We start from the raw sequence: 26,211 nt of genomic DNA on the forward strand, positions 1-26,211 counted from the left end.
TCCCCACCAAAGATGAGATGCCCTCTGACTTCCCATAGGGCTCTCTTTCCTGGCAATTATGCCTCTCGTAACTCATTTTAGGGATTCAAAAACACAAGTCTTTGGAACACTCAAGATGATTCCCATTTCCAGCTCCAAACTCTTCATCAAGCCCTAGACCTCCACATCCATTTCTGTTATACCTCTCTACCTGAGTAAGCAACTTGTTCAACATAACCAAACTATACTTGTCCTCTCCATAAACTGTTCACTTTGACCCTAGGACTTTCCTAGCCTATCCTCTAGATGCTCCCACTCCAACGTGATCTAGCCTTTTTGCAGGTAAGGTCTAGAATTGCTGCCAATTTTCAACTCTAAATGATTTCCCTTCCAATTATCCACTCTACCTTTTCAAAATATTTCTTACTTTTACCTATGTTCTTTACTTAGAAAACTGATCTTGTTCAATTTCTCTGATCCCTAGCCCAAGATTTATTGATGGCTTCACTCATCTTTCTTTTTTCCTTCTAATCCCAGAATGACTTTCTTCCCCTTAGATGGTCCTCCTCCCACTCTTACTTTAAGTCCTTGACCCCTTCCCAGGAGCTCAAGAGAGAGTCAATTATTCCTCTCTTTATTTTAAATCTCTCTTCTACTACTCCTTTCCTTTACTCTCCACTTATAGACCTATTCTCCTTATCCTAAAGAAAAAATTAAAATTCTTTTAGCTCAGTCCCTTCTTTTGCCTTCCTTTCAATGCCAAAATAGTCTACATCTGGTGGTTGCTCTTTCTCAGTACTGTTCTATGATTTGCTTCTACCCCTATCACTGTAATAAAACTGTGCTCTAAAAGATCACTAATGATCCCCTAATTTCCAAATCCAAAGACTTTTTCTCCATCCTGAGCCTCCTTGACCTTTTGTAGCATTTATATTGTTAGGACACACAGCATTGTGGTTAAGCAGCCCCAAGAGTTAAACTGCCATAATTTAAAGTTGCTTCTGTAAATTGCAAGCCTTGAATTTTGGTAAGTTTTAAAAATCTTCTGTCTCCATTTGTCATCTATAAAAAAAGAGACGATAATAGCAGTATAGGTTTCTTAAGGGTGTTGAGTGGATGATAATTTTGGTAAGGCATGTTGCAGTGCCTATCTCATTCTAGGTGTTCAATAAGCATTTGCGATAGTGTTTGAACCCATCGTTTCACTTTTGGGGGGTAAAGTTCTTCTTAAGCTGACACTAAAACATGTTCTTCTTCTCATCCACTTCTATGTATAACTCTTTCACTTCTTTGCTGGGTGATACTGGGCATGTCTTTAAGCCTGATAAGTGGCGATTACTACCTATTCATAAAAAGATTGAAATGATACATGTAAGACGTTTAAGTTTAGCACAATATCTGGCATACAGAAAACATTTGCTTTTCTGACTAAAGAAACAGAGGAAACATCTCTGGTTCCGTAACTTTCCTTCTTCCTGTCTTAAATCTGAATGTTGATATCTGGTGTAAGGCAATCACATTGCAGGTAGGAGGGAAAAGCCAAGAAAACTGCAGAGATGACTATCTGATATCATTGAATGAACACCAGAAGCCCCTACCTCCAGAATTCCTATGTTTGTTTTTGTTTAAGCCACTGTGAACTGGTTTAAACTACCTGATCTTCTATTACTTGCAATGAAAATATTCCTAATGATACAGTCCCAATTTATGCTTAACAGTTGTAGCTAACAGTCTTTCTGTTATCCTTCTAGGCAGTTTATAAAGATGAACCGAGAGTATCTACAGTTATTTCCAACTTAACTACATCTATTTTGAATCCTTGTGCTACAGATAAACTAGTTAGCTCTTTGGGGAAGTTTTTTTAGGTGCAGTGCCCAAAAGTCTTAGACAACCACATAGTTCCACTGTCTGTGGTATAAAATGGCAGTATCATCTTGTTAACTAAAGACAATAGGTTTGTCCTACATATAGAATATGCCTTTTTTCTCTATCTATTCTGCAAAGAAGCCACTAAATAGATTGAGAAGATAGCAACTGAGTAAAGCAACTCGTTCAACATAACGAGTATGAAAAGATAACAATTTTGGAGTTGGCCAGATGGAGACAGAGTCTAGTTTCACCACTTCCTAAAATGTAAATTTTTTGATCCTCAGTTTCTTTAATTGTAAAAGTAGCCTAAAAAGGGGATAGCGTTCCTACAAAGGGTTATTATGAAGAGCTAAGGTTAATGCTGTCAAGTGCCTAGCATAGTGCACAGTGTGGAATACAAAGAATCTGCTCTTTTATTGCTTCAATTATATAGTAGACAGTGAGTAAATTTTACTGCCCTGACCACTCCCACAGAGCATTAAGGAGGACTAGAGTTAAAATTCACCCACAGGAAGCTTTTGAAGATTAATCTCAACTATTCTGACCATACTCTTTCTGAGCCCCAATTAACATTTATGGAGTCATATGTTTTTCAAAAATTATATTCAGATAAGTGATTTCTACTTCAAATTAGACACTCCAACAATATGGTAATTACTCAAAAAACATTTTTTATAATGCCTCTTTAAGGAACATTTTTCATAACATACACCTTCTGTGTCATAGGTATTAGCGACAGAGTGAATGCTGGTCTTTTGGGGAAGGTCACATGACAAATAATAGGCCTAATGGTGGCTAATAGTTAAAGTTATCTAACTTCCTTACATGCATTTTCCCACACGTACTGAGAACATTATACGTGTGTGTGTATTTTCCTTAATAGTGATAAATCATCATTTTTATTTTGAAGTTTGTGGGTTTTTTGGAAAGCCAAAAGTCATTTTAAGATATCACTGATGAATAAGGTGGCTTCAAAATATGCCAGATTTTATTGGGGGGGAGAACAAAATACAACAAAACAAATAGAATACAACAAAAGCAGAAGTGAGATTTAAATATTAAGAAATAAATTTTTCTTTTATGACCCAGAAACTGGCTTTGAAGGTAATTCTAAAATGTTTTGGGGTTAACAGCTTCCAAGAGTGCCCATTTTGAAAGACAACAATCGTGTATGTGTATATTTGATTTAAAAAAAATAAGTCCCTTTTTTATTCACAACTGGACTAAAGATCTCATTTTGTAAACATGATGTCTATGCTTAAAACACAGAACATAGAAACACAAAGAAAGGTCTGTCAGGAAAGATCTGTTTTTAGTGCTTGAGTCAATCTTCCAACATTGCTTATTTCAAATCAGTGTTTTTCCTACTTTTTGACCAATGTATTTTGACAAATACATTGTTGGAATGTCGCCTTTAACACGAAAATGACCTAGTCTGTGTAAATTTTGATGTAAATATGATTTAACAGTTTAATGAAGCAATACTTAATTTGTGTGATAAAAATCAGATATTTTCTTTTCTGTGGTTATCTATTTTGCGACCTCCTAAATTGATTTCACGTCCCGCTAATGGGTCGAGTAGCAGAGTTTGAAGCAAACGTTGTAAATAGCCGGTCCCACTTGCCAGGCTCCAGGGTTAGCTTGTCTCTAACTCATCCTTTCCCAGACCAGCCAGCTTCCCGCGGCTTTGGTAACCTAGCAACCAGACAGCGCAGGCAGACACTTCCGGACCACAGTTGTCCAATCAGCTCTGCAGAGTTGTCGCGGAGGCTGATGGGGCGCCGGAGACTGCGCGGCCGCGAGTGAGTGCGTCTTGGTGACGGGCGGACGCGGGACTGTGGTGGCAATGGCGGCTTGGTCCACCTTAAACGCTGTGGGTGTGACTCTGTTCCTCTTGTTGGTCCTTCTTCGCGTCTCACAGGCTCAGACCTTCTTCTTCCCTTTCCGGCAGCCGGAGACATGCGGCCACAACCAGTACTTCGATATCTCCGCGCTCTCCTGTGTCGCGTGTGGAGCCAATCAGAGGCAGGATGCTCGAGGTGAGACGGTCCGGGATGGGCCCTAGCCAAAGTAACACCTCCGCCTTGATGCTGTCCCCAGACCCCTCGTCACTAAAATATCTTTTCGTCTGCGGAAGAATGTTTCAGAAGGGTTAACTGCCAACGCCTGAGAGGAGGGTTTCTTGGAGGATTGAAGTTTGCACACAACGAGTGAGGTTGGGGAAACCCTGAGTCCGCTACCTCATAGGCTGTCGAAATTAATTTCTCGGCTCCAGTCCCTCACTCCTCATCCGGGGGGTCTTTAGGGAGGCACCTGGAAAGCTGACTACCGAAGGAAGAAAAATAGAGAAGTAATCTGAGGTGCAGAGGAGCAGGTGACAGAACAGGTCAGGGAGGGAATGCAAATTAGCGCTTGTAAACTTTGATAGTTTTTGATCTTCTCAAATCCCAGAATTTAGAGCTGGAAGGGACCTTAACCGTAATCAGGTCCAGTCTTCTCGTTTTACAGATACAGAAATGGAAGCCCAGATGAGGTCGTAATGTCTTCTTTGTCTTCTAAATTGGGGACAGGAAGAACTCCTGTCTCTTTGCCCTCAGTCTTGACCTATGTGTTTCCACTATGCAGTCTGTCCGTAATATTATAGATTTCCTTAGGATTTAGCCCTTTCATTGTTGAATATTACTGATTGCCCTTAAAGTCTCTTTAGATTAAACTTAACTTTTTTTTTCTTGAGACGTTCATCATTTGGTCCTAGTTGTCCTCACTGAAACTGCTCAGAATAAGACTTTTCCCATATTATAAAGTTTAGAATGTTTTTAATCTCGGTTTGGGCACCCAGGTATTAACTTTCTGCCATCTTTAAATTTGATGTATCTTTATTTAAGACCTGTGTAGGACAGGTCAGGATTCTCAGGTGAGGAAATATGAATGAGAAAGCATTTCCCAGACTCTAAAGTGTAAGGTTCATAGTTATGAACCCTGATATCATAAACATTCTACTACATGGATTCCTATGGGTGCTGTATCCACTTAATGCCTTCTTAGAGAATGCTGTCCTTACCTATTCAGCAAATTGAGTAGTGATTATCTTATAAAGTTTACTATCTTTCCAAACAGAGGAAAACAGTGATTTATTCGAATCGAGATAACTTTCCTAATAAGGTTTTGTTTTGACAAAGTAAATTTGAATTCATTGAATATATGTGTATGGTTGGATGAAATAGAAATGCAAAATCTCCCATAGCAGTTAATCAGTAGTTTGGTTATTAGTTTAATAGTTATAACTTAATAGTTTATTTATGCTTGCACTTAAAATGGTAGCAAACACAATACCTACTGTGTGCCAGACGGATTCTAAGACCTTTACAGATAATAACTAACTTATATTAACCCCGTGAGGTAGGTACTATTTGTTGTTCCCATTTTACCAAATTGGAAGCCAAAGCAGAGAGCCTTGCTCAGGGTCACACAACTAAGTAGCAGAATCAAGATTAGAACCTAGGCAGTACTGGCTCCACTGTGTTGCTTTTTTTTTTTAATATTTATTCATTTGGTTGCCCTGGGTCTTAGTTGTGGCAGGAGGGCTCCTTAGTTGTGGCTCGTGGGCTCCTTAGTTGTGGCATGCAAACTCTTAGTTGTGGCATGCATGTGGGATCTAGTTTCCTGACCAGGGATCAAACCCCAGCCCCCTGTATTGGGAGCACAGAGTCTTAACCACTGCTCCACCGGGAAGTCCCTCTGCTGTCTTGCTCTTAACTACTACTTCTCAAGATCTTAAGAGTTATTAAAATTTTCCTATCTTGGAGTTTTATTTATCAAGGTCAAAATTGGCTCTTTTCTTTTTAGGAACTGTATGTGTGTGTCTACCAGGATTTCAGATGATCTCTAATAATGGAGGACCTGATATTATTTGTAAAAAGTGCCCAGAAAACATGGTATGGAGTATTTATTTTAAAAAATAATCTTACTGTAAAAAATAGTAAATTAAATACCTTTGTTTTTTAAACTACAATTTAATGCTGTACTCTAATATTTTCCCACAGATTTTAAAATTATTAAGCCAACTTTGTTTTTACTAGAGTAAATTTTGGGAGATCAGTGAAATTTTGCAAACTTGGAAAAAACAAAGATATTGCTTTACTTTTTGAAATCTGAAAAAACACAAAGCTGTGAAAATTTGAGTGTCTTTATTTTTATTTTTATTTCATAGAGAAACTGCGTTATAAAAGCAAATATCAATAGATGAGTGAATGATACATATATAGAGCAGTTTTTCATTTTTGTATCATTTGGTACAGAGTGAGTTCAGTGTCTTAGATTTAGCGTCAACAGTTTTATATAATGATTCATGTTCGTAATGATATCTGAGTGATAAGTTCATGAAATGCCAGTTTCATCAGTAAATAGGTTAATATCTGTTTTGTTAATCATTTCATTATATCATAATTTTTGGAAAATTAGTAAATTAATATTTACTATATATGATGATTCTTAATTAACAGAAATATATCTTTGAATCATTTTGGGTAATTAGGAGTCAGTGTGCCAGTTCTGCCTTTATAGTAATGTTTCTTCTCATTATTGTATTAAAAAAATTGAGTCTGGGAATTTAATATTTAATATATAAACCAGTCCTTGTTTATGACTAGTACTTACAGGTTTGATGATCATTTTGAAACTTTATATTTTTGGAAATATTGACCCTAGCTGAATTACAGTGATAAAAAGCTGCTAATATGAAATGGTGCCAAAGCAGATTTATTTTTCAGTGACATTACTAAGCTATCATAATTTTTAAATAGTCCTACATGTATAAATGTACTAACAAATATAGGAGCATTTCTTGATATATCCAGTCTTTTCAACCAAAACCTAAAATAATTTGTGGCATTGTTTTGTTGTTACCATTGTTTTCTATTAATTTTGGTTACATCCATATTTGTAATAAAATTACTGTATTTTTACCCCAGGTTTTTTTCTAAACCATATAATATTATAAGCCCAATTTTTGATGATGTCATATTTTATCAAAAACCTTTACTATTAGTGGATAAAAGGAAAGATCTCATAATTTAAACAACTTTAAGTATATTTATTTATGATAAAATTCATCCATTTTAAATCATAACTTAATTGTTAAAAGCTATTATATTTGAATTTTTAAAAATTAGAATAACTATTTTAGAACAGGTAAGACTAAACTATTAATTGGCTATCTGTTGATTAAATAGTGTGGAATTTCGTTGCATTTTTTCTTTGTAAATGCAAAAACTGAATGACTTAATTATGAGAGTAAGGACTCATTTAAATTGAAAATCATAAGGAAAAAAGAACTATTGCCTGGAGTTAATAGTAGTCAGTACTTATAGTAATGATAATATAGTAGTCAGTACTTGTAGTAATAACGTATAGCTTGATTTTTGAATATAAGCACAAATTGTCTATCCAGGAAATCTTTATGTGGCTCATATTTATGTAATTTATTTGCATAGCTCCTGCAAATTATACACTGTTGTGGCTTTTTGGACTTAATGATAAATTAAGGAGAACATTAATTAAGAAAGGGAAAATAATTTTTTTCTTTTAATTTAGAAAGGTGTTACTGAAGATGGCTGGAACTGTATTTCTTGCCCTGGTGGTTTAACTGCAGAAGGAAAATGCCACTGTCCCACTGGCCATATTTTAGGTAAGAAGTAGATTCTAGAATGTGTCCTTATAGACTTTTTTTTTTCCTGTTTTTAATGTACATTGTATACATTGTAACCACAGGAAATATAAGTGGTATTTTTTATGTAAATACTTCATACCAAAAACATTGTTCTCCAGCATACTTTTTTCAGTTAATGGTATGATCTGTTAGATCTACCACATACTTTTTAATCCACTCCATGGTATTTCATAGCATTTTGCTATTTAAAATATTTAGATTATTTTCTAACAAATAATGTTTGGGGTTTTTTTGCGGTACGCGGGCCTCTCACTGTTGTGGCCTCTCCCGTTGCGGAGCACAGACTCCGGACGCACAGGCTCAGCGGTCATGGCTCACGGGCCTAGCCTCTCCGCGGCATGTGGGATCTTACCGGACCAGGGCACGAACCCACGTCCCCTGTATCGGCAGGCGGACTCTCAACCACTGCGCCACCAGGGAAGCCCACAAATAATGTTTTGATGAATATTTTTATGCACATCTTCAAGTGTTTCTGTGGGTTAGGTATCTGAAAATGAAACTGTAGTATTATAAGGTATATGAATTTACAATTGTAATAGATACCACCAAAAGCCCTCTAAGTTGTGAAACTTATCAGAAGTCTATGAAAATACTTGTTTCCCCAAATCCAGTGTAACAGGAACATGCAGGTAAGAGGTAAGAAATTCTCTGAGGAAAATATATTAATTTAAGATGATGATGATGATTTGGAAATTGGTTTCTGTATTTTTTATGTGGGAATGGGGAAGGCTTCACTTTTTGATACTTTATTATGGATGGTGCTTGACATGACTTTATGCAAACAAGTTGTTTTGAGAATTACTAGAATAATAATTACAACTGGGTTTTACTAAGTGTATAGAAGCTTATATATTGACTATGAGTTAACATCTTATTGTTTCTAAATTGTTTAGTGGAAAGAGATGTTAATGGAATGTTGTTGTCTGAAGCAACTTGTAAACTCTGTGAGGAAAGTGAAAACTCTTTTACAATAGCAAATGCTTTAGGAAACAGGTAAGCGGTATGCTGGGTGCTGACTTCATTAATATCTTATATTTATGTAGAATCTGTGCCTTTCCTATCAGATTCCTTGCTCCTCACAATAACCCAAGGAAGGATAGAAATAAACAGGTAAGGAAGCTGAGGCCCAGAAAATGAGACAGAATAGGGTTTAATTCTTGTTTCAGTGTCTTGTTGTTGTTTGACCTCACTCGATAAGTCTGTCTCCTTGTCTTCAGAATGGGGACATACCACCCACTTCATAGGCTGTTACCACAGCTCAGAAACATACTTTACATATCTAAAGTTCTTAGCTAAATACTACAGAGTAAGTGCTCAGTAAAAGGTACCGATTTTTGTTTGTCATGTAATTTGTACATAATCTATAATATAATGCATAGTATATAATAGTAACTTTTATTTGCAATCTACTTATTATATACTAGGTACTATCTTTATATATTATATTACATAAAAATATGTTAATAAATGTGATGATAATTATCATAACCCAGGTATCCTGGTTTATAGCCTTATTCTCTTTCACTTCCTGTTCCCCGTTTATGCATGCATACCTGCACACCACACACACACCCCTCCGTTTCTTTAACTCAAACACATCATTCCTATTCCAGTTCTTCAATTTTTTTAGTTGCCTACATGCTGACCTCCCTCTAAATACTGTTTTCTCTTCAGTTCCCAAATTGGAGATAGAAAATACTTGAGCAGTTTCTCCTGGGGATACTTAGTGTTGGATCATCTTTTCTCTCAGGCTGACCTAGGTTGTAGCATCCTAATACAGACCACTGGGTTGATCCCCCGTTCCTCTCCTTTTATACCTCCCTAAGCCTAGTTTGAGTTCTGTGCTGTGCCCCAGCTCCTCCTCCTACCTGTTCTGTTTTGTAATGAGTACCCATAGAAACCTATCAGTGTCCCCACTAGTCCACTGCCCTCCCTCCCTCCCTCTATATCATTCATTAATGAAAAATATAAAGTATTTTCCTAAAATAAAGAAGATGAAAAGACTTTAAGAGTGTTTGTTGTAGGTTTGATGAGGGTATAGATACTCGTTTCTTTTCAGCGTATGTTACCTTTTTGCTTTGTGGCAGAAAAATAAGGAAAGTATATTCGATAATAACTACTTATAAAAATGGATTTGGTTTCATTTATATGAGTTTGTTGGGCTCTTTTGTTATTTGAGTGACTTAACCATCTTTGCTATTCAATACTATTTATTTTATATTACCTGCGGCTTCAAAAGAATATTCGCCTATTATTGGTTAATTTTATTTATTTATACCTTGCCTTGTAATACAAAGAGTAGTATATCAGCATTAATACTTCTAATATGTTTACTTTATTACAAGTAATTGCTTAGTTGAATGAATCTATTCTAATATAATCAGTTAGGAAGACAAGTTCTCAATTAAATTAGGGCTAGTGTAATTTATTAACATTTAACAAATTATTTTTGTTATATTGACAGGTGTGTCCGATGTGAACCAACATTCATTAACACCAGCAGGTCCTGTGTATGTTCAGAACCTAACATTTTAGTAAGTCTAATCAAATTGATAATGTATATACTTTTAAATTAAATTACTTATATTCTTCCATAAACTTTTTTTTTTCTTATTTATTAATGAAGACAGGGGGATTATGTTTCAGCAGCACAGGGAATTTCCCTCCACGTATGATTTCAGCTGCACGTTATGGAGATCTTGTGAGTATGCTTCAGTTTTTTTTTTTGTTCTATTGTTAAGGATATTTCTGCATTTCTTCCTTTGGTAATTAATTTGGGGCTAAAATGAGAAACATTTATGTGTAAATCCCTTTTAAATAGAAATTATCAGTCAGTAAGAAACATTAGACAACAACTCAGCATTATAATTTATAAGTACAGTTGCTCTCTTCTCTACCTCAGCTCATTTCTTTTTCAGTGGATCTCAGAATGTTTAAGCTGGAAAGGTCTTTTATAGACCCTATAAAGAATGCAGTATAATATAGTTAAGAGCACCAGAGACTCTAGATTTGAACCCTGGATTTACCAGTCATTAGTTTTATACCTTTGGACTTTTCTAAACGTCAGTTTTATTGTCTGTAGGTTGGGTGTAATAATACCTACCTCACAGAGCCTGTACATGGTAGTCACTGGAGATTTGAGGATTATTTGTATCCGACCAAGTTCCTTGTTTATAGATGAGAGCGTGATGGCAGATAGTTAGAGCTTTTGCAACAGAATCTGGTGATAACAAGATCTGGGATGTAAAATGGGAAGTGGATGAATCGGAACTGAAGAGGTCATCAGTCCAAGAGAAGAGGAGTTAGATGACTAACTAGGAGTCAGTCAGAGTAGAGCTTGTGTGGATAGGCTAGGATCTGGTTGCTACAATCATCACTGAATAAATGAGAGTGACTAGGGGGGCTGTAAGGATAGCCGTGATGAGGGTGGAATCTGGAATCCTCATGAATAAAGCAAAAATTCCTCTCCTCCAGTATAGTCTTGTGGGATTACAGGCAAGTACCAAATATTTGCAGAAAAACAAATACTAAAATAGACATATACATAGGGAGCTTAAGATCATCCAAATATTGGCTCGTTTGTAGTAAGATTCAAGTTTTCTGGGGCATTCTTCTCCGGTCTCTGATTATAGTGACATATACCATTATCAAATTTGCAGGCCTTTAATTTTCATTTTTTCCTTTTCAAAATAAGTAAAAATAATTTTGCCAAAAATTCCAACAATGTCTCTTTTTCATATTTGGTCTCAGATTACCAGTCATTTAGAGGTCACGTCCCCTTCAGTCTCCTCCAGTCTGGAACACGTCCTCAGTCTTGCCCTGCCTTTCATGAACTCGACAGTTTTGTCATTTTACTATTTTTTCTTTTTTTTGACCATGCCACATGGCTTGCGGGATCTTGTTCCCTGACCAGGGATTGAACCCTGGGCCACAGTAGTGAAAACCCAGAATCCTAACCTCTAGGCCACCAGGGAAGTCCCCTACCTCGACAGTTTTGAAGACTACAGGCCTTACAATCCAGAGGGTGACCCTCAACCTGGGTCCATCCAGTTTTTTTTCATAATCAGGACATGCCTGGCAGGAAACCACAAAAAAGATGTGCTCTTCTCAATCCATTGCGTCACATGAGGAGACACATGTTGTCCATCTGTCCCACCACTGGTGGTGTCAACCTAACCATCACCCCCTGCTGTAAACTCACCACATCTGCTATTAAGTTACCATTTTCTTTGTATTTGGTAGTTGTTTTTTTTTTTGCGGTACGCGGGCCTCTCACTGTTGTGGCCTGTCCCATTGTGGAGCACAGGCTCCAGACGTTCAGGCTCAGCGGCCATGGCTCACGGGCCCAGCTGCTCTGCGGCATGTGGGATCTTCCCGGACCAGGGCACAAACCCGTGTCCCCTGCATCGGCAGGCGGACTCTCAACCACTGCACCACCAGGGAAGCCCCTGTATTTGGTAGTATTTTTGAGGAGAATTTCCAAGGTTACACTTCTTCTTCTCTAAACCTTCTCTAAACTAAGTAGCTTTAGTTTCCACTGATGTCACTTGCCTTCATCAACCACTACTATGATGGTTGCCAAATGTTTCTATCATTCCTTCCACATTATTAACATTCTACTGTAAGGAATTTTCCCTTCCTCACCTTTATATATTTATTTGTTCAGTAAGGACAGTATGGATTTGTGGGTTCCTATTTTATTCATTTCTTATAATCCAGTATATGTATTGTTTGTTTTGGTGCTCAAATTGTCATAGATTTGGCCATTATTAGAAGGCCCTTTGAGTTGGTTCCTATGTCTTTTTGACATATCTCTATCATTCTTTGAGCATTTCCTTACTTTCTGGCACAATAAGATTTCCAGGCTCATCTTGTACTTTTCCTGCTTCAGCCCTGGAAACGGTTATTTCTCTAAGAAGCTCTTAAGGATAATACTTAGAAACCAAGCTTACCATGCTTAGTATGCCCTCTTTAGCAGACATAGCTAGAAAATATATACACACATTATGTATATACATACACATATCTATAACTATTTCTGTATCCTATAGTTTTATATAATTTTATAAGAGAGACATGCAGTCCTCCTCAGGTAATATACCAGACAATCAATAAAAACTTTCCAAATATATGAACCAGTGTCTTCCCATTCCCTTTTTCCAAAAACAGCTTACATCTTCGTTTGTTTTCCCAATTTTAATTTTGAAAAATTTTTAAGTTGCAGAAAAGTTGAAAAAAATAATAACTGTGCATATATCTTTTAGTAGTTTAACCAATTATTAATGTTTTGACACATTTGCTTTATCTCTCTCTGTGTATGTGAGTGTATGCATATGCACACATACACATCCATATTTTTTTCTGAGCCACTTGAAAATAATTTGTAGCTATATAACATTTCACTCCTAAATACTTTATCATGTAGCTCCTAAGAACAAGGGCATTTTTCTGGTATCACACCTAATAAGATTAAAATTAATATAATAGAATTACCTGATATACTGTTCATACCCAACAAATTTCCCCATTTGTTTCAATAAAGTCTTTTATCCCTCCCCACTTTTTTTGGCAAGGGGGACCCAGGATCAGTGAAAGACCCCGCACTGAGTTAATCTTTTTAGTCTCCTTTAATTTAGAACAGAGAGATCCTTGTTCTGTTTTGCTTTTTGGGTTTTTTGTTTTGGCTTTTTTTTTGTTTTTTTTTGTTTGCATTGACTCTTGGAGAGTCAAGGCCAGCTTTCTTGTAGAGCATCCCACACTCTGGATTTTTCTCATGATTAGACTCAGTGAAATGTCTTTTTGCAAAAATATGATATAGGTGTTGGGAATAGCCCATTGCATCAACAAGGAGCACATAAGGTCAGGATGTCCAGTTAGTGGTGATGCTAAATTGACTGCCTGGTCATGGTGCTGTCTGCCACTTCTCTCCATTGGAAAGGTACTGTGACTAATAAGTTAGTCTGAGATTTTACTTTGAGACTATGTACATATCTGTTTTAGCAGCCATTGATGAACCTTACCTGAATCAATTATTAAATTGGTTATTTCAAAATGATTTCACAGGGCTTCCCTGGTGGCACAGTGGTTGAGAGTCCGCCTGCCGATGCAGGGGACACGGGTTCGTGCCCCGGTCCAGGAAGGTCCCACATGCCGCAGAGCGGCTGGGCCTGTGAACCACGGCCGCTGAGCCTGCACGTCTGGAGCCTGTGCTCCGCAGCAGGAGAGGCCACAACAATGAGAGGCCTGCGTACCGCAAAAAAAAAAAAAAAAAAAAAAATGATTTCACAATTCTGTTGTTCCCTTTATATTTTTAGTTAGCAGTCTTCTAGAAAGAGTGCTTTCTTTTCTCTCTGTGCTTTTATTTTTTTTTAGCTTTACTGCAAACTCCAGGTATCATGAGTGTGTTATAATCTGTCACTGTTACTCTTCTTTTCAAAGCTCAAATTGCCTCAAATTTGGACTTCCTTTGGTATAGCCCCTGTGTTATTTTGACATGTCTCTTTCAGTCTTTAGGCACTACCTTAGTTTCTCTATACTGTGTTCCAGGCTCAACCAATGTAATTATAATTTTAAATAGTCACGTAATACTCTAGTTTATGCATTGAAATTCATGTAATTGTATGTCTATTGACTATTTAGGTTTTCTGTTATTAATAATATTGCTGTCAACCATTTTATGCACAAAGATGTGTTTTTCCTTTTGGAGAGATTATTGCCTTAAGACAAATTTCCTAAGTGTTTCTAAAAATTCCGTGGATATTGTTTTACAAAGGATCATACAACTTTATCACTGGCATTGTCTGTGGCTTCATTTTACATGCATTTGCCAGTACTGTTGTTATCGCTTTCCATTTTTGCTCAGCCTTTTTGTGTGTGTTAGTCAACCTTCTATGCATAGGTTTTTTTCTTACAAAATGAGAATTTTTGCTTATTGAAGAGATGAAAATAATGAATAATGAAGTGACTCATAATTTTATTTTAGATTTCTTTGACAGTTGTGGTGTCACGATTCATATAATTTGGTTTTATCTCCATTGTCCATGTTCAGAGAATTTATTCTGAATGGTGCTTCTCGGTGTCTCATTTTTTAGCAAGATATGCAGATGAACTTTACAGCAGTGGTGCTTAACTAGAGGCTTGTACCTGCAGCTTTTAGAGCACATGTATGCCTTGGTCTCATCCTAGGCATTCTGTTTCATTTGGTTTAGAATGAAGCCAAGCATTTTCTGTTTTTAGGAAATTCCACAGTTGATTCTGATACCCATCATTGTTTGAGAATCACCACTTTGGAGATTTTACATATTAGTTACTCTGAATATCCCCAGTCTCCAGTTGCTTAGAAATCATTCACAGATATTTCTTTTTTATTACTTGCCAATTTAATACAGTGTAATAATCCTAAATCAGCAAATATTAACCAATACTAAGTCAGAATCTAGTTTTTCTTTTATTTTTTTGCACTTTGATTTTTGTTTTAGTGAAATGGGCATAATAGTGTTTTCTTGTTTTTTTTTGATTATAGGCATACTTTGTTTCCTTATATCCTTTGCCTAAGTGATGTGATTTTGTAATTCAGTCCTATTTGTAATTACTGACATTGCTTAGAATTAATTCTTATATTGCCGTTAGAATCTATTTTTCTGATAATATTGAGAAAGTAATGTTAGTTATTTCCGACTCAGCAATATACATATTAATGTCTTCTAAACAGCGTAGGGTTAAGGAATTTCTATTTGAACTTAAAACTAAAATTCATCTTTGTGTTTACAGGGCATGTCTTTCACTTCAGAATGGTTTGCAGAGTATTTGCAGTCATCAGCAGCTGCTTGTTGGGTATATTTGAATTTCTAGAAAATAATTTTATTCCATTTCAAAGAATTGTGATACCATTTTTTTCCCCACTTAATAAAACTTTCCTCTCTAAGTAGATATATCTCCTTGGTCATTTTCTATAAGAAAAATAAACCCTTTCTAAGTGGACTGAAAGAGAATACTAAAGAAAATGTTATTCATTTCACATTTCATTATTCGTAAATTGAATGTGTCCAAACTTATTCAGCAGAAATTGAATGTTAGGGGAAACTGATTCATACTATCATTTAGTAAATGTTTATTGATGACCTACTGTATGCCAAGCTCTGTTCTCAAATCTTTAAGTTATCTATTTCAGGAAAAGGCAGAGAAAAATCCCCCGTAGAATTATATTGTAAGTAAATGTTAGGTGGTGCTAAGTGCTATAAAGGCAAATAAATCAGGGTAAAGAGCATAGAGAGTGGAAGGTGGTGCTATTTTATGGAGGGTGGTCAGGACAGGCATCTCTGGGAGCGTGATATTTGAGTAAAGATCTGAAGGAAGTAGAAGAGAGCCTTGTAAATATCTAGGGGAAGAGTATTCTAAGCAGAGACTGTAGCAAGTGCAGAGGTCCCGAAGCAGGAGTTCTCTGGTGTTCATGCTAAAGAAACAGGAAGGAGACCTGAGTGGCTAGAACAGAGTGAGCAGGGAAAGTGGAGAGATGAGTTCACGGGTGAAGGGAGTGACTATGTTGAGGACTTGGAGTTTACTGGAAGGGATATAGAGGATTTTGTGCAAAGGAAGACAATGGTTGACCTCAGGTTTTGAAAAGATCACTCTAATATGGAGAGCACATTTTGTTGGGGCAAAGACAGAAGCGGGGGGACCATTTAGGAGAGTATTAGAGTAATCCAGGTGAGAGAAAGTGGACTCGTGGACAAGGGTGGTACCATGGAAGTGTGAGAAATGTTTAGCTTCTGGATATACTTTGAAGATTGAGCCAATAGGATTTAATGATGAGCTGGATACGAGAAGGGAGAGACAGAATATTACTGCAGTGATTTTTATTTGAATAACTAAAAATGGAGTGGTCTTTTCCTGAAAGGGAAAACTGAAAAAGAAGTTTAAGGGGCAAACTCAACAAATGATCTTATTTTGCTGTTCATAAACAAATTACTTAAAATGGATTAGATTTATATGCATAAGCTCTAATATAGGAACAAATTATTATTCTTCCAAAAATTATTCTGCATAATAGTTTTTTTAAATGTCATGCTGTTAGTTCTTCTTTTAATTGCTTGTCTTTATATTTCCACCTAAAATTTACAGTTAAAATGTACAAATTATTTATCTGCCATATAGAAAGTTCTTTTCTACTTAAATTAGAGGAAAGGTATTAAAAGCAAAAGAATGTCCAAAAAAAGAATTTGCAGAATAGGTAAAGTTAAAACCGAGCATAATTTTTATGTCAACTTTTGCTTAGGATGTTAAAGTCCATACATTTCTCTGTCATTGCTCTCTTGTAGGTGTATGCCAATCTGACATCTTGCCAAGCTCTTGGAAATATGTGTGTGATGAATATGAATTCTTATGACTCTACCACTTTTGATGCATGTCGACTGTTTCAGTTTATCTTTGAAAATACTGCTGGACTGGGCACTGTTCATTCTGTTTCATTTTGGTAAGGCTATTCTAATTGATGAACCATCATTTTGACGAAATTCAGTGCAATTACTTGCACAAATACATATTAAGAATTGTTCCCCATTATTAAAACAATTGTGATTGTTTATAGGAGACAGAATCTTCCATGGCTGTTCTATGGAGACCAGCTAGGATTAGCACCTCAAGTACTCAGTACTACACCTCTTCCTACAAATTTCAGTTTTAAAGGGGAAAACCAGGTACAGGTCACTATATTATTGAAGGATAACTACATTTTGATTTACAATTTTAAAAGGTAACAAGAATATTACTAGTCATAATTCTTGATAGGCTTTTAAAAATTTAATTACTAAACTAAATCTGAATATTAGCTGCTGAGGAACTAAAAATATAAAGTTTAGCTGCCTTACTTGAGTATATGATACCTCTGGATTATGTCGTATGGCAGCAAGTAGTACTTGTGGGGTTGGGAAGGACAGTTTTCATCACCAAATGCAAAGCCATCTCTGTCCTGTATCTCCACATGTATAAAAAGGGCTTCCAAAGATTGACTGGGATTCTTATGCCTTTCCTTAGCACTTCACAGCTCCAAATTCTTACCTCAACTTTTTGACCTTCTAGAATGAAAGAACAGATTTTTCCCTCCCCTACTCACCCCCCATACACACACACACACACACACACACACACACACACACACACTCACACACACACACACACACAACACACACATTTAACAGGTTTCAAATGAAGTTATCTGTCACCAGCGCTGCCTCTCAATTCTGAAATAATAGTTTTTGTGCGAAAACCCAGTCCATTTATTTTGGTGTGTTTAATCATAGAGATACTTAGATTAATGTTGCTTCAAAGTAAAGATAGTTGAATTCAATATTTGATCTCTGGAAAAAGAAAAGATCAATCAACAATGAAAAAAATTTTATAGGCTATTTTACTGAATATATACTCTGGAAGTCTAAACTCTGAAAGTTTGTATAGACTGTTGTATGTAATATATGTATTTATAGAGTTTCAGAGTATGTGACATTATTTTATTCTTGTTTTTCTTTAATCAGTATACAAAACTGAAGTTTGTTGCTGCTTCTTATGATGTAAGAGGAAATTTTCTCAAGTGGCAAACTTTAGAAGGAGGTGTTTTACAGGTGAGTATGATTCTAGCTAGAGAATTCCTAACGTGTCTTATATTTGACTGAGGCAAAGATGAGAAAAAAACTAGATTATTGCTTGGATAGAGCATCAGTTGCTTGGTAGAGTTGATTTTTTTCATGTGTTTTAAATTGGAATTTCTTAAAACTACTTTAAGTTATGACTTATAACAAAGATGCTCCCTTAACTTTTCATTCCTTGATACATTGAATGAGTATTATATAAAGTATATGTCCATGTTGAGTGTTGAGAACCCTTGACTATAAGCAAAGAAAACATCTGTGAGAGATATTTATCAGTTGTATTCTTTTGCTGTAGCTTTGTCCAGACACAGAGACAAGATTAAATGCTGCTTATTCCTTTGGAACAACCTATCAGCAGAATGTAAGTTGGAACTATTTTAGGCAGTCTGTATTTTAGCTTCATTTTTTCACATCAGCAATAATTGGAATATCTTTGAGTTTTTGAAATTGGAAATTTCTTGTAGTAATGAATAATTTCACCGATTGATATAGTTTTTATTAATCTAATCAGCATGAAAAGAGTACCTTGTCATAGATAGAGTCTTAAACATCATAATTAGTTGTTTATTTACTTCTAGGCATATAGGTCATAAAAATAATCTCTACTTTTGAACATTTTAGAATAAAGCAAAAGTATTACTTCATTTTTAATGAACAATAAAGTGTTATCACTCCCTCCTCCCTCTACCCTCCAGAAACAAATAAAAATGCTTTCCTTTTCTCTCCTTCCATGCTTTCCTCCCTCCCTCCCTCCCTGACCTTCCTTCCTTTGGTAATGCATTTTAAAACTACAGTATGGTACAAAGGAATATTATGAGCCATTAAACGTTTGAAAGAAATTCACTAGTCTACAAAAATACTTCTTGATAAAATGCATATATGTACACCATAGAACAAAACTGTGCTTCCAGTTTTGTTAAAACCACAATAAAAAATACTATCAGGGAAAACAGATTAGAAGATAAACATTTTTAACAGCGGTTATCTCTGAATGGTGGGATTACAGGTGATTTTTTCTCTTTTTTATATTTTCCAAATTTTCTATCATGAACGTGCATTTACTTTTATTATCAGAAACGACTTCTATGTTATTTTAAAAAAATGCTATTTTGTGTCTACTTTGGGCCAGGAGAATCAAGACTTGTTAAATGCCCGCTGCTGTATGCTCAGCATTTTATCATTTTTATCTCATCTGATCCATGAAATAACTATGTGAAATACATATTATTTGTGTTTTATGAATGAGGAAATGGTGCTCAGTAAGATTAGGTAATTTACTCAAGGTGTTGCATCAAGTAAATGTTCTGTTAGGCTTGAAAATCATGGGTTTTCCATTGAACCTGGTTGCCTCTCAAGGAGTTCATAGCCTAGTAGAGAAAACAGCTATATAGACAGACAAAGAATTGCAAAGAATGTGATGTGTTGTTCTATAGATATGAACAAGGTACCATGTTGGTCCAAAGGAGGGTTCATTAGCAGTTCCTAGGGAAATATGGAAAGGCTTTACAGAGTGAGTGATACTTGAGCTTGTAGAATGAATATGAGTTTGCCAGGAGAGCACAGTGGGGAAGGGAATGTCAAGCAGAAACACCATTTGCAATGTCAGAGAGATGTAGAATAGCACAGCATATTTAGAGACTGTAAGTAGATTAGTCTGACTGGACCATAGACAGAGAGGGAGCAGTGGGAGATAAACCTGGCTCTGTTAAGGGGAGCCAAATCATAAACAGCAGTGTACGTCAGGAGAAAGAATTGGGACCTCATCCCATAGGATAGGAGTTTTTAAACCTTTTCACTGTACACTTACTGTTGAGAATGAATGGGTTGTAGGACAAGATCCAGGTGGTTCTTTACTGTTAGTTATTTTGGCCCTTATAAAAGAATCATACATAGTATTCATGTTTTGAAAGACACATGGAAATGTGGATAAACAAGGTAACTGAAAGCTTTTCATTTTACAATTAAAAAAAACTTGTAAGGATAATAAATATGCTTTCTAATTTTCAATTTGGATACTTTCATTTTTCATTTTCTTTTCCAGTGTGAGATTCCTATCTCTAAGATCTTAACTGACTTCCCCACGCCTACATTTTATGATGTGTACCTTGAATATACTGATGAAAATCAACACCAATATATTTGGGCTGTGCCTGTGTTAAACTTAAATCTTCAGCACAATAAAATATTTGTGAACCAAGGTAAGGCGTCCATACATACCACTCTTTCTCTGAGCTGAAATCAATTAACCAGTCAACCAACATGATAATTTAATAAATCGCAGATTATAAGAATGGTCATAGATTCTCTCTGAGTATAAGTTTCTATATAGCATGCCTAAAAGTAAAACAGTAAGGTTGCTGGTATATTTAGAAATTTTTACTAAATATATCAGGCTTATTATTAAGAAATTATGTTATTGCTAAAAGTGTATCCTGAGAAAAATTAGTAGAACTGTAAAATCAGGGCTAATTTTAATAGAAAAATTAGTAGAATGGAAAAAGTTCTCCTTGAGAGCCATCTTGAAGAATTGAAGATACTTTTTAAATGCCATCTCTTTTTTTATTATTATAACAGACAGTAGCTCTGGCAAGTGGCTTCTGACTCGGCGCATTTTCTTAGTGGATGCACTAAGTGGAAGAGAAAATGACTTAGGAAGTCAGCCAAGATTAATTCGAGTTGCTACCCAAATATCACTGAGGTAAACAAACGTCTAATGCACTAAATGAGGCTTGGAGTATATGGGAAAATGTGGTAGTGAAAGTAGTGACCTGTAGTTATCAGGTGAAAACAATAAGAACACCTGAACTGGAACAATACATACTGTGTTTTTAGATGTCCCGATAGATTGGGATACACTAATAGAGGGGAAAATTACGTCAGAAGAGATTAAGGACTTTTGCCAAAATTCATATTGTAGGCCCACTCTAGACCTGCTAAATTAGAATGGGTTGAGAGGGGGAAAGTGAAGATCAGTGGGCTGAAGCAGGTATGTTAGAGCCTGCCAGGTGATTGCAATAGGCAGGCTTCTGCGGCTCCATCTCCTTTAACAGCTACTGTTCTAGGTTGGCCCTCATTAATTATCAACACCTCACTCTTCCTAGGATACTTTTTTTTAAAAATAAATTTACTTATTTATTTTTGGTTGTGTTGGGTCTTCCTTGCTGTGCACGGGCTTTCTCTAGTTGCAGCGAGCGGGGGCTACTCTGCATTGTGGTGCGCGGGCTTCTTATGGCGGTGGCTTCTCTTGTTGTGGAGCACAGGCTCTAGGTGTGCGGGCTTCAGTAGCTGTGGCACACAGGCTCAGTAGTTGTGGCTTGCAGGCTCTAGAGCACAGGTTCAGTAGTTGTGGCGCACGAGCTTAGTTGCTCCGTGGCATGTGGGATCTTCCCGGACCAGGGATCGAACCCGTGTCCCCTGCATTGGCAGGCGGATTCTTAACCACCGCTCCACCAGGGAAGTACCTTCCTGGGATACTTTAATGATGACCCTGCCTTAGGGTAGTGCCTTGCAGCCCTCATGCGTCTTCTCCAGTGTGAGATTCCTATCTCTAAGACCTTAACCAGCCTTCCCACTCCAATATTTTATGATGTGCACCTTGAATACACTGATGAAAATCAGCACCATCTTCTTTCTGGCACTTCAACATACATTATTTTTTTCACTTTGATTTTTATGATAATCTTATCAGGTAGGCAGTACAGAAGTTTTGTCATATACCTTGCTGAAATCCAACTGTGCTGTTTTTAGCAGTCCCTCAATCTAATGTAGTATCCCTAGTGAAAACGACATTGAAACTAGCCACGCGTGATTTGCTCTTGGAGAAACTATGCTGGCCACCGGTGCTTGGCATTTTCCTTTCTGAGTTTACAAACTGTACATTACTAATGCATTGAATTCAGCAAAATGTACCCCATTATGTGCCCTAAAGAGTATTAGATATGACACAGTATTTTGTTAAGAATTCATCTTCTTTGAAAATTAGGATATTATCTGCCTTCCTCTAGGCTTCATGTAACACTTCTCTTTTGAGTAGTCCTCAAAAGTGGTGCACAGTACTTCACTGATTTCATTTGTAAACTTCGTAGGACCTAGATCAACAAGAGTTTCTAATTTGTCTCAGAGGTTATATTTCAATATAAAGTTCTGACCACTTCAAATAGCCTATGTTGTTACCATTAGTTTATGTTTGACCTCTAGTTTTTAGTAACTGGTAGTTCTGAGATCACCAAGACTATCCGTATCTAATTCAGAAGAAACAATAAGTTAAATTTATGTTTAAGGGCCTAGATGTATTTATAACTAAAAATGAATTTTCTTTTAAACAGTATCCGCCTTGTACCCAACACAAAAAATGGAAATATCTACCCTCCCTTAATTACCATTGCCTACAGTGACATTGATATCAAAGATCCCAACAGCCAGTCTGTGAAGGTGAGTTCCTTCCTAATCATTGCCTCTCTATGTGTTCGTATAATGCTGATAGAGTTTGTGTTATGATCAAAAGACAATTAGTCCTTCTTAAAGTTTTAAATAAACATGGCACTTTATATAGTCAAGACTTAATTATTTTTTACTAATAGTGGTAAGAGGTGAGTTCTTATGGATCCTGGGTATAAAAAAGCAAGAATTATGTTTGTCAGTAGACAGCGTCACCAGCAGCTGGGCCTCCCTGTCAGTATCCTGGGGTAGGCGGAGCCATGCAACATCTGCTCCCATCCTCTTTGGCCACCTTGCTTCTGTTAAGATTTTGCCTCCTTGACTAACTAAACCAGGAACTCAAACCTTAAGTGGGCATGTGTGTTCCTCTTCTCACCAGTCTTGCCCACTTGATAGAGACACAATTCAACAGGCAGAAAGAGAATCAAATTATCAGCTTTATAACTAGTAGCGCTAAAGTGAGCTAGAGAATGCAGTTTGGACCGTCAGCCAATTAGTCTTCTGCTATTTCCCAACTCAGTTAAGTTTAACCACAGAACTATAATCCTCCCCTGCCTGGCAGGGCCTGTATATGGAAGCGATACCATGTACACACTGAAAACGGGCTACACCAAAGAGAATGAGCCTGGGAAAGGCTGAGCCGCACGACACAGTTCCTCCTCTCTGCCTCGCCAGGCAGATGAAGCATCCCTGCTTTGATGAGGGGTAAATGAGAGAGGATAGAGGTCAAAAGCAGGCTAATCCTTCTCTACTTCTTCCTCATTCCCTGTCCTCTCCAGAAACATGAGAATTGGAAGGTGAGCATTCCTTACTCCAAGACTCACTAATAGCTTTTAATTTCTATTATTTTATTTTTCTGAATTTTAAAATTCTAGTTCTTCAGCCAGTGCTTTTGGCCTCTCTGTTGCACTTGTATGTGTGCTCAGCTACTATTGGATTCAGGCTTTTGTTAAGTGAAAAGTAGGCACATAAATAACTTTTCTTTGAAAGATTTCACATCCTCATTTGTATTACCTGGTTTCATGTTAAAATTAGCTTCGATTGCCTGTGTTTGTATACATTATAGTGAGAGGAGAAGAAAATCCAGAAACATGCTTAGTAACAACAAAAGACTGCCTGGTTTACGTCTTCCTGGAATGGTCATTCTTGGGTAGTCAAGAGTATATTTATCTTAACATAAAACACTTCTGGGTGTTTTCTTTAAATATTTTTCTTGTCCGAAATATTCTAAACTAAGTCTTGACAAATTGGAAAAAAAGTTGAGAGAATCATAAAACCATATTGAGGAAGTCCACCTCAAATTCATTCTAATTGTAGAATGTACAGTTCTTTCATCATTTCTTAATTTCTCATGACAGCTATTGTAAAAGTTCTACATTCATTTTAAGTATCCAGCTACATCTCTGCTCTCTCACCAAAGACAAATAACCTATCTTTGTATTTTACGGAGCAGATCAAAACCATCCAATACGAATTCCTTCAGATTTCCTCTTTAATACTTAAGTATCTCTGTTTCATTATCTTTCCTAACTCCTGTTCCTATTTCTAAGAAAAAAGGACCCTTCCCACTTTCTTAAGCAAATTTTCAACCTGTACTTGTTTAGAGTACTTCCTCCAGTATCCTGTTTCACCCACAACCCTTTATTCAGCCAGCTTCTCTGCTGGTCCCTTTCCTTTGCTTATAATACCCTTCAGGTTGCCCCATCTTAAAAACAAACTAACACGACCAAACAGTAAAATTATCCATCAGCTCTGCCAACTGTTCAGCTTGCTATCGTGTGTCTTTCCTTGATTTCCCAACCATTTACTCTTTCATCATTTGCAGTTTTGCTCTTGCCATTTGCTTCTTTGAAAACCTGTTTCATGAAGTCAGCAATGAATTCCACATACACTGGCTTTATTTCTTTAACTTGACACTTACACAGTTGACCCTTGAACAACATGGGTTTGAACTGCATGGGTCTACTTATACATGGGGTGTTTTTTTTCCTTCACTCAATATGTACCACAGCACTACACGAAGTTGGTTGAATCCATGGATGCGGAGGGCCAATTCTAAAGTTCTCTCTGGATTTTTGACTGCACGGGGGTTGGCGTCTCTAACCCCTGCATTGTTCAAGGGCCAGTTGTACAACATTTGACACTACTGGTGACCTCCTCCTTTTTGAAACTCCCTGTTTATGACCTTGCTAAGACTTAGGTATCTTCCCTCTCCTACTTCTCATACTCCTGTTTCTCTTAACCCTTTGCTGGTTCTTCTTTCTACTGTCTCAATATAATGGTATCCCTAAGATTCTTGTTCAGCCCTTTGATTAATCTGCCATCTTAGGCTGTGATTGTTTAGCCAGTTGCTGAATTCTTGATATGTAAGATCAGTCACACTCCTCAGTTACAGAAACCTATCAGAAAATGAAATACGATTAATTTGGCTTGACTGCTATTAATGAACCTACCTAGCTCCTAATGAAGCCCTCTTTCTTTAACATGTGTTCAAAAGGGATGTTTAAAGTAGCATGAATAATTCCCAAGAGCGTATTCATTTATGTATTGATACAAATAAGGGTCAACTCTAGTAACATTGATAGTTCAAAAGTATGGCATTTATGGTAAAATTCAGTTACAAATGTATTTTTCTAGTAAAAGTAGTTTTGTGTTATATAACTTCAGTATGGCTAATTCACTTTCTTTTAAATATCAGGTTTCTTTCTCGGTCACATATGAAATGGATCAAGGAGAAGCACATGTCCAGACAGATGTGAGTTTATTTTAACCTGTTAAAAATACTTACAGTATATTTTTTACTTAAAAAAAAAGGTTTTTACATGTACAGGAAAGTTGTCAAAATAGAGAGATTTGCCATATATCCCTCACCCAGCCTCCCCTAATGTTAACATCTTACATGATGGTAGTACAGTGATGTTAATCAGAAAGTTAATATTGATGTAGTCCTAATCTGTTAACTAATCTAAATACTCTTTGGATTTTACAGATTTTTTTCACTATCTTTCTTCTGTTTTAGGACCCAGTCCAGGGTCACATATTACTTCTAGCCATCGTGTGTATCTTTAGATCTGTGACAGGTGCTCTGTCATTCTTTGTCTTTCATGACTGACACTGGTATTTTGGACCTCAGTTGGGTTTATCTGATATTTTCCCATGATTAAATGTAGTTTTAGCACAAATGCCACAGAAATGATGTTGTACCCTTCTCAGCAAATCATATCAGAAGATACTTGATGTCAGTGTATCTTATTAACAGTGATGTCACCTTCGATCATATGGCTAAGATGGTGTCCACAGAGTTCTCCACTGTATTTTTCCACTTATAATTAATAAGTGTCTTGTATCTTGTGAGGAGATACTTGAGATTATGCAAATATCCTGCTCCTCATTATTCTTTTGCCCTCTAATTTTAGCACCCATTGTTAATTCTTGCCAGTAAAAAGTGTTACTGTGACATTTGTCTGATGATGATTGTGTATTTCCATCATTTCTTCTATATTTGTTAATTCAAGTTCTGCTATAAGGAGGAACTGTCCCTTTGTCCACATTGAT

At 36.5% G+C, this 26,211-nt stretch overlaps 1 protein-coding gene across 5 annotated transcripts in view; it reads left to right on the top strand.

The window, feature by feature from the left end:
• The first annotated feature begins 3,667 nt into the window (after window positions 1–3,667).
• TMEM67 (transmembrane protein 67) overlaps window positions 3,668–26,211 on the top strand; it is a 43,256-nt gene continuing 20,712 nt past the window's right edge. Inside the window, exons 1-15 of one of the 5 annotated variants that reach the window (XM_030862881.2) lie at window positions 3,668–3,887; window positions 5,695–5,783; window positions 7,441–7,534; window positions 8,470–8,569; window positions 10,041–10,110; window positions 10,203–10,277; window positions 15,347–15,409; window positions 16,894–17,048; window positions 17,163–17,271; window positions 18,106–18,192; window positions 18,515–18,580; window positions 20,261–20,417; window positions 20,794–20,917; window positions 22,545–22,650; window positions 25,355–25,411. In XM_030862881.2, coding sequence (XP_030718741.1) covers window positions 3,695–3,887; window positions 5,695–5,783; window positions 7,441–7,534; window positions 8,470–8,569; window positions 10,041–10,110; window positions 10,203–10,277; window positions 15,347–15,409; window positions 16,894–17,048; window positions 17,163–17,271; window positions 18,106–18,192; window positions 18,515–18,580; window positions 20,261–20,417; window positions 20,794–20,917; window positions 22,545–22,650; window positions 25,355–25,411 — 1,545 coding nt within the window. In that variant the 5' untranslated portion in view covers window positions 3,668–3,694. Of the gene's footprint in view, window positions 3,888–5,694; window positions 5,784–7,440; window positions 7,535–8,469; window positions 8,570–8,619; window positions 8,687–10,040; window positions 10,111–10,202; window positions 10,278–15,346; window positions 15,410–16,893; window positions 17,049–17,162; window positions 17,272–18,105; window positions 18,193–18,514; window positions 18,581–20,260; window positions 20,418–20,793; window positions 20,918–22,544; window positions 22,651–25,354; window positions 25,412–26,211 lie in introns of all 5 variants that reach the window. The other 4 variants (XR_004040883.2, XM_060287349.1, XM_060287350.1 and 1 more) reach the window with 4 other exon arrangements.

The sequence above is a fragment of the Globicephala melas genome, chromosome 17 (assembly GCF_963455315.2).
Source record: "Globicephala melas chromosome 17, mGloMel1.2, whole genome shotgun sequence".
Lineage (NCBI taxonomy): Eukaryota > Metazoa > Chordata > Mammalia > Artiodactyla > Delphinidae > Globicephala > Globicephala melas.